The 15764-nt window shown below is 24.6% G+C and overlaps 5 protein-coding genes across 9 annotated transcripts in view; 3 read left to right on the forward strand and 2 right to left on the reverse strand.

Annotated features, from left to right (window-relative positions):
* The window catches only part of LOC127291026 (39S ribosomal protein L34, mitochondrial), a 456612-nt gene that overhangs the window by 364746 nt on the left and 76102 nt on the right, over nucleotides 1-15764 (reverse strand). The gene's annotated exons all lie outside the window — the stretch shown is intronic.
* The window catches only part of LOC127291007 (protein stum), a 39909-nt gene that overhangs the window by 15326 nt on the left and 8819 nt on the right, over nucleotides 1-15764 (reverse strand). For all 4 annotated transcript variants that reach the window (XM_051319886.1, XM_051319885.1, XM_051319887.1 and 1 more), the window contains one exon: nucleotides 14960-15686. In XM_051319886.1, the coding sequence (XP_051175843.1) occupies nucleotides 14960-15686 (727 nt within the window). The remainder of the gene's footprint in view (nucleotides 1-14959; nucleotides 15687-15764) is intronic.
* On the forward strand, nucleotides 4569-6231 carry LOC127291013 (cytochrome P450 9e2-like). The gene has a single exon (XM_051319896.1). The coding sequence runs from the start codon at nucleotides 4629-4631 to the stop codon at nucleotides 6189-6191; it is 1563 nt and encodes a 520-aa protein (XP_051175853.1). The 5' UTR covers nucleotides 4569-4628; the 3' UTR covers nucleotides 6192-6231.
* LOC127291014 (cytochrome P450 9e2-like) lies at nucleotides 9062-10922 on the forward strand. The gene has a single exon (XM_051319897.1). It carries the CDS (start codon nucleotides 9252-9254, stop codon nucleotides 10770-10772), a length of 1521 nt encoding a protein of 506 aa, XP_051175854.1. The 5' UTR covers nucleotides 9062-9251; the 3' UTR covers nucleotides 10773-10922.
* LOC127291015 (cytochrome P450 9e2-like) lies at nucleotides 11300-13196 on the forward strand. Its single transcript, XM_051319898.1, has 2 exons — nucleotides 11300-11474; nucleotides 11543-13196. The coding sequence occupies exon 2, from the start codon at nucleotides 11570-11572 to the stop codon at nucleotides 13085-13087; it is 1518 nt and encodes a 505-aa protein (XP_051175855.1). The 5' UTR covers nucleotides 11300-11474; nucleotides 11543-11569; the 3' UTR covers nucleotides 13088-13196.

Consider the following 15764-nt stretch of genomic DNA (forward strand, 5'->3'; position numbering starts at 1 on the left):
TACAAAATTGTGCTTTTTATAATATATTCCTCTTTTGATGAATTTAATGTAATTTATTAGAAATAAATAGATTTTAAAAATTTTATGTTAACTTTTTTTAAAAAATGACAAATTTAAAAAATAAAAATGACATTGTAGGAATTTTTAAATTTTAAACTAAAAATGAAAATTCATTTAGAAAAGTTTTTTTTTAGATATGGTATTAAACTTAGTATTAAAATTTTCAGATTTATAGTACAATGTCAGGTAATTTTAAAAAAAAAAGCTTACTCATAAACAGCACTCTGTATCTATTCATGATATGACTTAAACATATTTCTTTAAATGTAGTATGTAAATTAGTAAATTATTAATAATTCATGTATTAAAAATCACTAATAGGATTCTTTTATTTTTAATTTGAATATTATTATTAAAAATTTATAATTTGAAATCACACCAAAATCGAAATAATTTTTAATTACTTCCCCCCCTCAAAAAAAAAATATTATGACGTTTTAATGATACAATTATTTAATTTTTTCCCTTTCTATAATTTGCAACCAAATTTCATTTTTAGTAGCTTTTGTCAATGTATTCATCATAGAAAGTGGAATTGGAGTTTTTGAACAAACCTTAACACTGCATCGTGAAAAAAAATGAAAAATTACAACTTTAAATATCAACATTGCAAATCTATATGCAATACATTGTCTAGGTCCAATTCCAAATGGTAGAAAAATAGAACCAAATTTTTCTTCTCCATTAAAAAATCTTTCGGGATAAAATTTTTCTGGATTTTTATAATTATTGGAATCATGATGAATAGCTTCGGATGGAATCCATAAAAGCATTCCAGGTTTTATGGTAAATGATTTTGATCCAGGCGTTGGTGGTGGTAAAACAAAATCCTTTGAACAAACTCTTTCCAAAAATGTTATTGCTGTATGTAATCTTAATGTTTCTTTCAGTACAGCATCCAAAAATTTCAGACCATTAATATCTTGAAATGTTATTTTTTGATTTTCAATTTCATTTTCATTGGATTTATTCAAAATAAATAAATCAATTTCTTTTTGCAATTTTTCCTGTATTTCTGAATTCACTGCCATTTCATAAAAAAAATATGTAAAAACTTCCGTTGATGTGACAAGTGATGCCATAAAAAAACATGCTGCTTCAACTGTAATATGTTCAATACTCATTTCTTTACCATTATTATTAATATTTTCATCAATAGCATCAATCAATAAATGCATTATATTTGGACGATTAATTTTTTTCTCCTTCTTTTCAATTATTATATTATTAACAATATTTCTAAAATATTTAATCACATGTCTATCGATAAATGTTAATCCCAATAATTTCCAAATAAATGGAAAATATTTTAATAAAAGTTTTTTTCTATTTAATGTTTCCACATTTATAGCATCAATTCCCATTAAATAGAATTCATCTTTTTCATTTTCAATTGAATTTGAATTAATACCATATGCACATGATGCCATAATATCAGTCATAAGTTTTTTAAATAATATTTTCATTTCAAATTCAATATTTTTTGTTTTAATAATTTGATTTATTAATTGTTGTGATTTTTCTGCAATTGTTGTAAACATTAATTTCATTTTACTTGATGTAAATGATGGACTAATGAGATTTCTCACTTTATGCCAATTTTCATTTTTTGCCGAAAATAATTCCATACTAATCAGCTTGTCTTCTGATTCATTGGCAAAACCACGACGATTAGTGAATGTATCGAAATTTTTTATCATTATCGATTTCACAAGATCAATATCGCGTATTAATATCACTGGTGTTGTAAATTCAAAAAATCCAGCATATTTTGCTTTTGGATTTAAATTATAAATATTTTTTAATAATTGTGACAATGATATTCTTTGAAAAATTAAACCAGTCAAATTACCAAAAATTGGCAACGGTGTTAAAAATGGAATGCCTGCTTTATAAAATGTGTATATTTTTCTAAAAAAGAAAAAATATGTTCCTAGGCAACCAACAATTAGCGTGAAAATTATATTATAAAAATACATTTCTTTTTTTTTTTTTTTTTTATTTACGAACAGAATTTTATTAATAAAAATACTTTTTCTATAAATTAGTCTGTTCGCTTCTGATTTATTTTTATGACTGTTAAATGGAAAATTTCATTAAAACTACGTAACTTTTGTGAAATTATGTAATATTCAAAGGGGAGGGTTTAATGCTAAGTTGAGCTTAGATAAGAAGTAGCAAGCTACGTAGTTTTAATTTTTTTTTTTTTTTACTTCTTTTTAGAACCGTGCTGACAGTTCTAAGAGAAACTCAAATTATATTTTCTTTTTTTTTGACATTATTAAAAAAAAAGTAATACTATAAACTAATTATAAAATCATTATGTATTTTTTCATATTTTTCTTCCCACTGTTTTGTTTGTATTATTTTTACAAAAAAATAAATTACTTTCAAAAATCAGGAATTCCTTATAAACAACCATTGCCTATTTTAGGAAACTTAGGACCAATATTTCTCAAAAAAATGTCCTATACACAATTGTTAAAAAATTCATATAATTTAAATCAAAAAGCAAAATATATTGGATTTTTTGAATTTACAACACCATTGATTATAATTCGCGATCCGGAAATTGTGAAATTAATATGTGCAAAAAATTTCGATGTGTTTTACAATCGTAGAGGATTAGCTGAAGAAAATCAGGATATAATTGTAGGAAAAGATATTTCATCACTAAAAGATGAAAAATGGCATAAAATGAGAAATCTTCTTACGCCATTATTTGCTTCAAATAAAATGAAAATGTCACATGAATTAATAAAAAAAAATGTTCAATCATTATTAGAACAAATTCATAAAAAACAAGGAACCGCTATAAATTTAAGGATATTATTTCAAAAATTTATAGTCGATATAATATTTTCCTATTTTTATGGTATTCAAACAAATTGTATAAAAGAAGATGGTGATAGTTTTTATGTTGCCGAAACTGAAGATTTAAATGTCGATAGATTATTTAGACAAAAATTTACACTACTCAATTGTCCTTTAATTTGGAAATTATTGGGACTATCATTCCTTGGTGAACGGGCAAATAAATTTTTCATAAATATTGTTCAATCTGTTATTGAAAATAGAAATAGGGAAAATTTTAAAAATTCATCAAATATGATTCATTTGATGATGGATACATCGGATAAAATGGGAAAATTATCATTGGAAGAAATGGCAGCACAAGTATTTTTTATATTTATCGCATCCAATCATACAACATCTGAGACATTAATGTTTTTATGTTATGAGCTGGCAATGAAAACCGAAATACAAGAAAAATTACAAGATGAAATTGATTCACTTCGAAATAATTATTGCAATGAAACATTATCAAAGGAGGAAAATTTATTTGCAAATAAAATAACATTGGAAAATATAATGAATTTAAAATTTTTAGATTCAATTATTAAAGAAACATTGAGATTACATACGGCATTACCATTTTTTGATAGAATTTGTTCACGAACTTTTCAATTACCACCAGCGTTACCTGGCTTAAAACCCTTTATTCTTAAACCTGGTTCATTTATAATTATTCCATCAGAAGCAATTCATCTTGATAGTAAATATTATCAAGAGCCGGAAAAATTTAATCCCGAACGATTTTTTAATGTTAATGAAAAAATTATTACAAATTCATATACATATTTGCCATTTGGTGCAGGACCAAGACACTGTATTGCAAATCGATTTTCTCTACAGATTATAAAAATTGTTATATTTTATATTTTTACTAAATATAATGTTAAACTTGATTGTAAAACACCGTTAGAGGTGAAAATGTTAAAAAATTCAGTAATCAATATTCCTGAACAGGAAATTATGCTTCGTTTTGAGGAAAGATTAATCTGAATATCTGTTTACAATTTTTCTTTATTGAGAAATTTTTGAAAACCAAATAAAAATTAATTTAAATAAAATAAAAATACATTTACCTCAATAAATATATGAAAAAATAATTTTCTTTACAAAAAATTTTTTATTGATTTTTGAGATAAATATATTTTTTTTTATGTAAATTTAAATAAATGTTAATTAAACCTAATTTGTGTTTGGCCTAATTATTATTTAATCCCATTGAAACCTAATAATTTGCCAAATTTTTTATGTATCTTCATTTAATGATAAAAAAAATATTTAATAACAATTATATTGAATAAAAATTTGGGCGAATATTAGGCAAAATAATTATTAAAATAAAATTGATCAAATTAGAATTTAAATAAAAATTCTCCTACGAGTTCAATATTAAGCTAAATAAGAATAATATAAAATTAAATAACAAAGTTTAGATCAAATTATTTGAAATTTGAAAAAAATTCATGAGCCTCATTGAAATTTTTTTTTTCGTCTTCCCAAAATTCAATATATTCATTATTAAATATTAACGAGCGCAATGTCATTAAAAGTTTATGCTATCGTAGATATAAATAATTTATAACAAAATTCAAAAATCTATATGCAATTAAAATAAATTAGAAGAATAAAAAATAAAATACTCTTAGTCATATTTGAGCATTGAGAGCAATAACTGATTTTTTAGTAAATCAATTCAATTTTTAAAGTGAAAAAAAATGTTTTTTTGGAATATACTTTTTATTATTTTTCTATTCTGTCTTGCATTATATTCCTATATTTCAAGAAAACAGGAATTATTTGAAAAATCAGGTATTCCATGTATAAAACCATGGCCCATTATAGGAAATATGGGTCCAATAATAATGCAAAAAATGTCATTTGGTCAATTATTGGAGAAAATTTATTTTATGAATACAAAAGCAAAATATGTTGGATTCTTTGAATTCTCAACGCCAGTTATTATGATTCGTGATCCAGAAATAATTAAATCAATTGGAACAAAAAATTATGAAATTTTTTATAATCGTCGAGGATTTGCTGAAGAAGATCATAATTTAATTTTAGGACAAGATATTTCATCATTAAAAGATGAAAAATGGCGTCATATGAGAAATATTCTAAGTCCATCATTTACTTCAGGTAAATTTAAACAATTTTATAATTTAACAGCGAAAAAAACACAAGACGCCTTGGAATATATTCACAATCAGAATGAAATGGAGACAGAAATGAAAATATTATTTCAAAAACTTGCAATTGACATAATGTTTGCTTATGCTTTTGGTATATCGACAAATTTCATAAGGGACGAAGGTGTTGAACAACTTGCCGAGGATCTCAATGGAATTAATCCAGAGAAAGTTGAAAAATTAAAACTATTTTTAATTCAATGTCCATTTATATTTAAAATTTTAGGTCTCAAATATCTCAGTGATAAAGCAAGAAATTATTTTCAAAATATCGTTCAATTTAGAATGAATGAAAGAGATGGGGAAAAAAATTTTAAATCAAATATGATTGATATGATGATTGACACTCCGGATAATGTGGAAAAATTATCAATAAACGAAATGACAGCACAAGTATTTATTATGTTTGCCGGTGCTTTTCTTACAACATCCGATACATTATCATATTTGTGCTACAACATTGCAATTAATACCGAGGTACAAATAAAATTACAACAAGAAATTGATTCACTCTCCTATAAATATAAAACATTAAATGATGAAACATTATTATCAAATCAAGAAAATAAAATTTCCCATAATGTGACATTCGAAGAAATCATGAATCTCAAATATTTAGATGCTGTTATTAAAGAATCATTGAGATTACATACGACAATTGTAGCATTGGAAAGAGTTTGTTCACAATCATTTCAATTACCACCAGCATTACCTGGTTTAAAACCATTTACACTAAAACCAGGAACAATTCTATCAATTCCAATTGAATCAATTCATCGTGATTCAAAATATTTTAAAGAGCCGGAAAAATTTAATCCCAATCGATTTTTTAATGTTAATGAAAAAAATATTTTAAATTCATATACATATCTACCATTTGGTGTTGGACCTAGACATTGTATTGCAAATCGATTTTCCATACAGGCATTGAAAATTATAATATTTTACATATTAGCCAATTGTAATCTTCAAGTTTGTTCAAAAACGCCAATACCATTAAAAATGAATAGAAGAAAATTAACGAAAGCACCTGACAAAAGTATTATACTTCAAATTGAAAAACGAATCAATTGTAACGCTAATGAATAATGGGAAAAAATTATTTTTTTAACTAATTTTCAGAAAAAAATATCTAATATGATAATTTCATATTTAATAATAATTTTTCACTGATTTTTCAAAAATATTCCATTGAATAATTTTATTAAATTAAATAAATTATGATTAAATTAAATTACGATTAAATAAATTATCTAAAATAATTATCTGTTCAGTGAGTCTTATTTTGCAAAACAAATTTTTTACTAAAAAAAAAATAAGAAATGAAAATCTTGAATATTACACTGAAAAAAGGGTTTGGTATTGACAACCAAACGTTTGGTTGGTATTTAAGCAAAATTTTTTTGTTGAATCAACAAAATTTTGATTGTCCCAATTAAACTTTAGTTAGGACAACAAAAATCCTTTTTTTCTAATTTTGGTTGAGAAAAAATTGAGGGGTTGAGACAAATTGGGGTTGAGATAATTAAAATTTTGTTGATTCAACAAAAAAATTTTGGTCGCTTAAATACCAACCAAACGTTTGGTTGTCAATACCAAACCCTTTTTTCAGTGTATATTGAATTAATTAAAATTTCCTGAAGCACATCGAAAAAAAATTGTAACTAATAGATTATTAACTATTATTATTAATTAACAAAAAAATTTAATTTAATTTGGAAAAAAAATCCTTTAAAATTCTGATTCTTAATTTTTTGTAATCTCCATTGACAAAGGTTATTATTTATTAAAAATGTATTCGCAGTGCTTTTTTTTAAAGTTAATTCTCTACTGCAAATTTTGATAATTAACAATTCCATAACCATTTTTAGTTTTAGAATTTTACAATAATTAACGTAAATTTATTTTGATTTATGCCCTTTAGACAATAAATTATGTATTTTTAATTTGAAAGTATAAAATGTAGGTATATATTATCTGAACAATTTACTGATTATTATTTATTAATACTGTTATTATTATTAGTATTATTCAAATTTATAATTATAATATTATTTTATTTATTTTGATAAACAATTTATTCGTATTTTAAACGATCTTTAAATATTAATTACTGAAAAAAATTTTAAATCCATATATGCGATTTTGAATTATAAATTAAAATAACCAATGAAATATTTAATTTATGAAAAATGTATTTTTAAGTCAATAAATAATTTATAAAGAACTTTTTTTTTTTTAAAAAAAACCTATAAGTCAAAGTAATAAATTAAAAATTCTTAAAATTTTTAAAAAGGTTCAGTCATTTTTTAACATTGTCGCCTGATACATAAAAGTGCGTTAAAATTTAAAAAAAAATTTCATTCGAAAAATAATAATTATCAAAATATGTCTTTTTTGAATACAATTTTTCTATTTTTCATTTGTTGTTTTGTAATTTACATTTATTTTCGCAAACAAATGGATTTATTTCAACAAGCTGGAATTCCGTATATAAAACCATGGCCCATTGTAGGAAATATGTTACCAATTATTTTGAAAAAAATGTCCATACCTGATTTTATATTTAAATTATATAATTTAAATCCTAATGCAAAATATGTTGGATTTTATGAATATGAAAGACCAATTATTTTATTGCGTGATCCAGAAATAATAAAATTAATTGGAATAAAACATTGGGAAATATTTCCTAATCGAAGGGGTTTTAATCTTGGCAATGGAATTCAAGATGCAGTTATGGGAAACGAGATGTTTTCAGCGAAATATGATAAGTGGCAAGAAATGAAAAAATCACTATCACCTGCTTATACACCAAGAAAATTGAAATTATTAACAAAATTAATATCACAACAGACAAAAATATTTTTAGATCATATTCTTAAAAATGAAGATGCTGTCGATATAAATAGTCAAAAATATGTTGAAAAATACATGACGGATATTATAAATGTCTGTAGTTATGGTATTGTCAGCAATTGTGTTACAGATGAAAATGAAGAATTTTACAATTTTTGTCATCGAGCTGTAAATCTCGAGGAATTAGAAAAGAAAAAACAAATTCAATTACTGTCACCTTTATTATGGAAATTTTTTAAAATGAGTTATCTCGATAGTGGAACATTAAAATATTTTCGAAATATTGTTGAATATTCAATAGCTAAAAGAAAAAATACAGACGAATTTTCCTTTAATTTAATTGATTTACTTATTGATTCTTCGGATAAGAGGAAAATAAATATCGAAGATATTACAGCACAAACATATTTATTTTTTGCAGCCGGTTTTGATACAACTGCACCTGTTTTATCATATCTATTCTATCATTTGGCAATTAATCCCAATATACAGGAAAAAATACAGAAAGAAATTTTTCTACTTGAAAATAAATATGAAAAATCATTTCAACCTACATTAGACGATATTAATGATTTAAAATATTTGGATGCTGCAATTAAAGAAACATTGAGAATTCATTCACTTTTACCATTGGAAAGAGAATCTGTAAACAATTTTCAATTACCACCAGCATTACCGGGTTTAAAATCATTTACGATAAAACCGGGAACACTTTTGTTAATTCCAATTGAAGCTATTCATCATGATAAAAAATATTTTGAAGAACCAGAAAAATTCAAGCCTGAACGATTTCTTCAAAAAAATCCATTTTCTATATTATCATTTGGAATTGGTCAACGAAAATGTTTTGGAAATCGATTAGCTCTATTGATTATAAAATTATTTTTCTTTCACATTCTAATTAGATGTAATATTAGAATATGTTCAAAAACTCCAATTCCGTTAAATATGAGTAATTGTAAATTTACCAGAATTCCGGGAAAAGAAATTTGGTTGAGAATAGAAAAAAGACAAGATAAATAAAAAATTATTTTTTTAAAAAATAAATTATCTATTATCTTTTATGCAAGATTCTTTTATTATTCTGCAAAAATTAATCGATATTCAACTCGCTGTCTAGCCTATTATACAAATAATGCAAAAATATTCCTACAATTCATATTCAAAAACAAGATATCAGTCAGTTCAGTAAGTGCTACAGTAAAAGTCATAGAGTCAATATTTTCACTCAATAAACAAACATTTATTTGTTTTTGAAAATTTTTTGTTAAAATAAATTTTAAAAAAAATATGATTTTTTTGGCAACAATAATATCCCTTATAATTGGATGTCTAGGAATTTATTTATATTCAAAAATAAATATATTTAAACGTTCAAATGTTCCACATATGAAACCGTGGCCTATTGTAGGCAATATGGGTTCTGTAATTTTTAATAAAACCTCCCTACCTAAATTGCTAATTAATTACTACAATTCAATACCACAAGCAAAATATTTCGGTTTTTATGAATTTACAAATCCAATTATCGTGATATGTGATCCAGAATTGATTAAATCGATAGGAATAAAAAATTTTGTACAATTTACAAATCGTCATGGATTTGCTGATGAAAATCAAGATCCAATTTTGGGTTACGATCTTTTCTCACTGAAAAATGATAAATGGCATCAAATGAGAAATATACTAACACCATCATTTACATCAAGTAAAATGAAAATAATGTTTAAAATAATATTTCAACAATCTGATAATTTTATAAATCACATTTTTAAGGAGACAAAAACAATTGAAATGGATATGAGAAAATCATTTCAAAAATTAGTAATAGATTTAATAGCTTCTTGTTCTTATGGAATTTCTTCAAATTGTGTCAATGATGAAGAAAATGATCTTTATATACTAGGACCAAGAGCAGTAAATTTAGAGACTCTAAAGAGAAAGAAATTTTTTCTATCAATGTTTCCTAAAATTTGGAAAACATTTGGAATGACATTTCTCAATAAAGATATCACAAAATTATTTCAAAATATAGTTGAATCAACAATAATGGATAGAAAAGAAAAAAATCCATTTATTTCAAATATGATACATTTAATGATTGATGGAAATGATAAAAATAAAAATATCACACTCAATGAAATGTCCGCTCAAGTATTTATTTTTTTTCTCGGTGCATTTCATACAACATCTGGATTATTAACATTTTTATGCTATGATTTGGCAATTAATCCACAAATACAAAAGAGACTTCAAGAAGAAATTGATTCACTTCAGGAAAAATTTAAGAAAAAATTATTATCTAATGAAATTATTGATGATGATTATTATAAAGATATTAATAATTTAACTATTTTGGATGCTATTGTTAAAGAAGCATTACGATTACATTCATTGGTACCAATTTTAGAGAGGGTTTGTTCTGATAATTTTGTACTACCACCAGCTTTGCCTCACTCAAAACCATTTACATTAAAACGAGGAACAATGCTTTGGATTCCAGCTCAAGCGATTCATCAAAATCAAAATTATTACAATGATCCAAATAAATTTGATCCTGATCGATTTCTTAAAGATGAAAAAATTCTTATCAACACTCCAAAATATATGCCATTTGGAATTGGTCCGCGTAATTGTATTGCGTATAGATTTGCATTATTAATATTCAAAGTTGTTGTTTTTCATTTTTTTGCAAGATGTAATGTTAATGTTTGTTCGAAAACTCCAATTTCTTTGGAAATGAGTGATAAAACTTTGACAAATGTTCCAAAGAATGAAATTTGGTTGCAAGTTGAGGAAAGAAAATTTTAGAAAATTTTTTTTTATTTAAAAAAAAATTGATTCAAATAAAAATTATCCAGTTCGAGTAAATATTTATTTTTTATCATAAAATTTATTTGATTAATGTAATAAAATTTTGAATAAAATAGTTTTTTTCAACATTTATTAAATATTGTTTTGTCTTTTGCTCTAGAAATAATTTATTGAAAATTTATTTTAATTTTATTCGTTTTGAAATTTCCATAAATATTTTAAAACTTTTTATCATTTTATTTTCAAATTGTTAGAATTTAGTTTAGAATTTAAAAATAGTTATAATTTGAAAATAAAATTTTAATTTACAAAAAAATATTAAAAATTCTCAAAAATTTTGTATTTTTTTTTTAAAGGGTATTGTTTTCAAATTATATTTTAAATAAATATTTAAATTCAGAGATCATATAGTTTTCTACATTATCAAATTAAAATACTGTAATCGGAGCTTTATGTTAATTAATAAAATTCATAAGCAGTGATATTTTTCGAAGCAATGATAAGTGATGATACGTAATTTTGATACGTGACTTCTGACATCGATTGACCAATATTAATTCATTATAATTTTAATATTTTAGTTTATAATTTCTTAAATTTTCAAAGGAATGGAAAATTATAATAAATTATAATTAAAATTAATAAATTAGATTACAGCATAATTGTTATAAATTAATTATTTTCATCGAAATTTAACTGGTATGTATTTTTTAAATAATTTTTATCTGTATTCATACAATTTTAATTTTTCTTTTTCTATTTTATAGTTAGTGCAAAAAAATTCGAACCTAATCATGTGGACTCTAATACTATCACTTATTGCTGGATGGCTAGGAATTTATTTATTATATTTATACACAAAAAATGATATATTTAAAAAATCAGGTGTTCCGCACATAAAACCTTGGCCATTGTTAGGCAACATGGGACCAGTAATTTTTAATAAAACTTCCCTACCTAAAATGATAGCCAACATTTATAAATCAAAATCAAAAGCAAAATATTTTGGATTTTATGAATTTAAAAATCCAATTCTCGTTATTTGTGATCCAGAATTGATTAAATCGATTGGAATTAAAAATTTTGAATCATTTACAAACCGTAAAGGATTTGCTGATGAAAATCAAGATCCAATTTTAGGCAATGATTTATTCTCTCTAAAAAATGATAAATGGCATCAAATGAGAAATATATTAACACCATCATTCACATCAAGTAAAATGAAAATAATGTTTAAGATAATATTTCAACAGGCTGATAATTTTGTTAATCACATGTTAAATGAAAAGAAAACAGAAGTGGATGTGAGAAAATTATTTCAAAAATTAGTGACAGATTTAATAGCATCTTGTTCTTATGGAATTTCAACAAATTGTGTCAAGGATCAAGAAAATGATTTATACATTATAGGACCTCGAGCTGCTAATTTGGAGCAATTAAAACGTAATAGACTTCTATTAACCATGTTTCCTGTAATATGTAAAATGTTCAATAAGTCCTTTCTCGATAATGGAATAGCGAAATTATTCAAAAATATCGTCAAATCTACAATTGATGAAAGAAAAGAAAAAAATCCATTTATTTCAAATATGATACATTTAATGATAGATGCGAATGATAAAAATAAAAATATCACTCTTAATGAAATGTCCGCACAAGTTTATGTATTTTTTATCGCCGCATTTCATACAACTTCTGGAGTATTGACATATTTGTCTTATGAACTAGCAATTAATCCAGAAATACAAAAGAGACTTCAAGAAGAAATTGATTCACTTCAGGAAAAATTTAAGAAAAAATTATCTAATAAAATTATTGATAACGATGCTTATAAGGATATTAATGATTTGAAATTTTTGGATGCTGTTATTAAAGAAACAATGAGATTACATACAGTTGTACCACTAGTTGAAAGAATGTGTTCTCAAAATTTTCTACTACCACCAGCATTACCGGATTCAAAACCCTTTACAGTAAAAACCGGAACATTTTTATGGCTTCCAGCTGAGGCAATACATGAAGATTCTAATTATTACACCGATCCAAAAAAATTTGATCCTGATCGTTTTCTCAAAGATGAAAAAATTCATCTCAATACTCCAAAATATATGCCATTTGGAATTGGTCCACGTAACTGTATTGCCTATAGATTTGCACTATTGATATTTAAAGTTGTAATTTTTCACATTTTCTCTAGATGTAGTGTTACAATTTGTTCAAAAACTCCTATTCCTTTGGAAATGAGTGATAAAACTTTAACGAATATTCCGATAAATGAAATATGGTTACAAATCAAGGAACGAAAATTGTGATTCAATTCTGTTTTAATGGAATTTAGTAATTTTAAATTAAAATATCATTCTTTCTCTGTTGTAGTAAAATTTATAATAAACTAAAACTGCATTTTAATAATTAATAAAATTAATTTAATTATTAAATTTAAATTAATAAATTGTAAAAGTAGCTATAAAATTTAAATATACAATTTATTAAGCATAAAAAATTAATGATTTTAAAAGATAATTTCGTGAGCTTTAAAATGATAATAACCTTTTTATAGAAAAATATTAATGTCAATTTTTTTAATTTTTTTAGTAGAAAAAAAATATTTTGCAAAAATATATCTTCAATGAACAACAATTTCTGATAAAATAAATAATAATAATTCCCAGCTATTTTCTAATTAATACCAATTAAAGAATTTCTAAACGAAAATTTTGTAAATCATTCGAAAAAGGAAATATAAATTATTCGATTATTCGATCATTCGATGAAAACGATTTTCTTTTTTTTTTTTTTTTTTGGTAAATTCAATTTCAGGAAATGAATTTGGAGGGAAAAAAAAATTTCTTATAAAAGAGTTATACTAGAAGCTGGTCACGTGAGTGCGTTAATTACAGGGGATGCAACGATGCAATTACCTGAGAGAGAGAGAGAGAGTCAAAGCTTCCACCCTCTGCATTCTAATTTATTACCCCACCCCCTTTGGTCCTCCCCGCAAGAGTTCCTCGGACGGTAGGCGTCGACGTAAATCTTTTTCGGATCGATAAACTCGCTTGCTTTGGACAGAAACCGAAGGTAGAGGTTTATAACTAACATAAGGGGTTAAGGAACTCTGGACCTTATACATGAACTGGACTGTCCGTGTTTAGTTGAGATTTGCATGGTTTATATATGGCCAGTTGAAATAGTCTCTCTTTTTCATTTTACTATTTCACAATCTTTATATCAGATAAAAATCCTGATTTATCCTGATACCATTCATTGAAATTCAGAATTTTGAATTTTTTTTTCCCCCAAAATTTCATTTTGTCTATAAAAACTGGTTTGAATCAAATATATTCTAAGAATTTTCTAAAATGGAATTATTTTTAATTTTTCGTTTTTAATAAAAAAGGTATTAATTGTAAAAATTAATGAATTTTTAACTGACAATAATAATAGTTTTAAAAATAATGCAGTAATGTTTGTCATTAAACAGTGAGCAAAGTTAATGTTTTAAAAGATTTTATCTCTAAAACTATACTCTTTTTAGAAGATTTACAATCTAGAAGAAAATTGGCTAAAAAAAATAATTGACCACCATATGGCACACTTAGAAATAATTGAAATAGTTATTATTTTCGTATATTAAATAAATTTTAAGAAAATTTTCTTTTTAGATCTAGAAATTATTTCAAAAAACACCTGATGGTTTTATTTTATCTTAAACTTGTATACGCTTTCGCTCTATATATATATATGTGTGTGTTTAAGCTTTATAGCATTGTTCCACTTTTATGAAAGAGGAACGCGAGAAGGCGATAATATCAACATTGCACTATTCTTCAAGACATTTTGGCTGTAATTTTATTTCTAGGCTAATAGAAAAAGCTATTAGTTTATCATTATTGCAAAGAGAAAAAAAATTCCTTTTTTAACTTTTGAAAAGTTGTTATGTAACACCAAAAAAGGTGAAAATAGAAGACATCGGAAATGAAACTTTCTCAATAGAATAATTAAATAACCGTGAATTATTTATGAGTGGAACAAATCTATGACTGGATGTTCACCAGTGCAGGATAATGATTTGAATTAATAGAATCAGTTTTTTTTATCAAGCATCCGTAAATCCGCTAAAAGTGTTTTTAATCCTTTTGTGCATTTGTTAATAAAGACGATTTGCAAGGTAAATAAAAACTCACCTTGGTTCTCCATTTCTTTCAAGATGACCAACATTTCCACTGAGTGTCTCAATTTCCTGTGTCCTTTTTTCCATGTGCACGCCTTTCTTCTCTCTGGCTGAAGAAACTCCTCTCACTGTATTGAGACTAACTCCAGTATCCGTTGATCTAATACTTTCCACTGAATCCGAAGATTTTCCAGCTGATGACTTCATTGATACACCACTACCTTGATTACGAATTTTTTCAACACCACTATTATTCACATTTGAATTGTTTGTCACATCAGTCAATGATGTTGTCACTAATCCCGGAATGTTTGACGGCGTTTGATCACTTTTCAAATCACTATTTTTATTTATACTTTCAGTCTTTTGATGTTCAGTACCCTGAACATTTGCCTCCAAACGTTTATTTGAAGACTTATTAATTTCATTAACTATTTCCACATCACCTTTAGTTCTTTCTTTTATATTTTCCATTTTATTTTGCACAATTGAATCTTCAGATTTGTCATTTATTTTTGAATCATTTACTGTTGTTGATACTTTGACATTCAATTGTTGAGATTCATTGGGAAGTTCATTTGAATTTTTTGCAACATTTTTTATTGTATTTTGTGCTTGATTTCCCGATGAATTTACAACTAACATCACTACATCGTCTGGTGTTGTATTTTTACTATCTGGCGTTGATATCGTCGTTCCCAAAATGGTCGTTGCTGGTTGTTTGGTATTCGTTTCTTGAACTGCAAATAATTTATAATTAATATTTGACAATTAGTTTCTATTATATTATTAACTTAATTTTTATTTGTAGAAAAGTT

Source organism: Leptopilina boulardi, unplaced genomic scaffold (assembly GCF_019393585.1).
Source record: "Leptopilina boulardi isolate dan_hultmark-lab unplaced genomic scaffold, ZJU_Lbou_2.1 LbouV2_123, whole genome shotgun sequence".
Classification (NCBI taxonomy): domain Eukaryota; kingdom Metazoa; phylum Arthropoda; class Insecta; order Hymenoptera; family Figitidae; genus Leptopilina; species Leptopilina boulardi.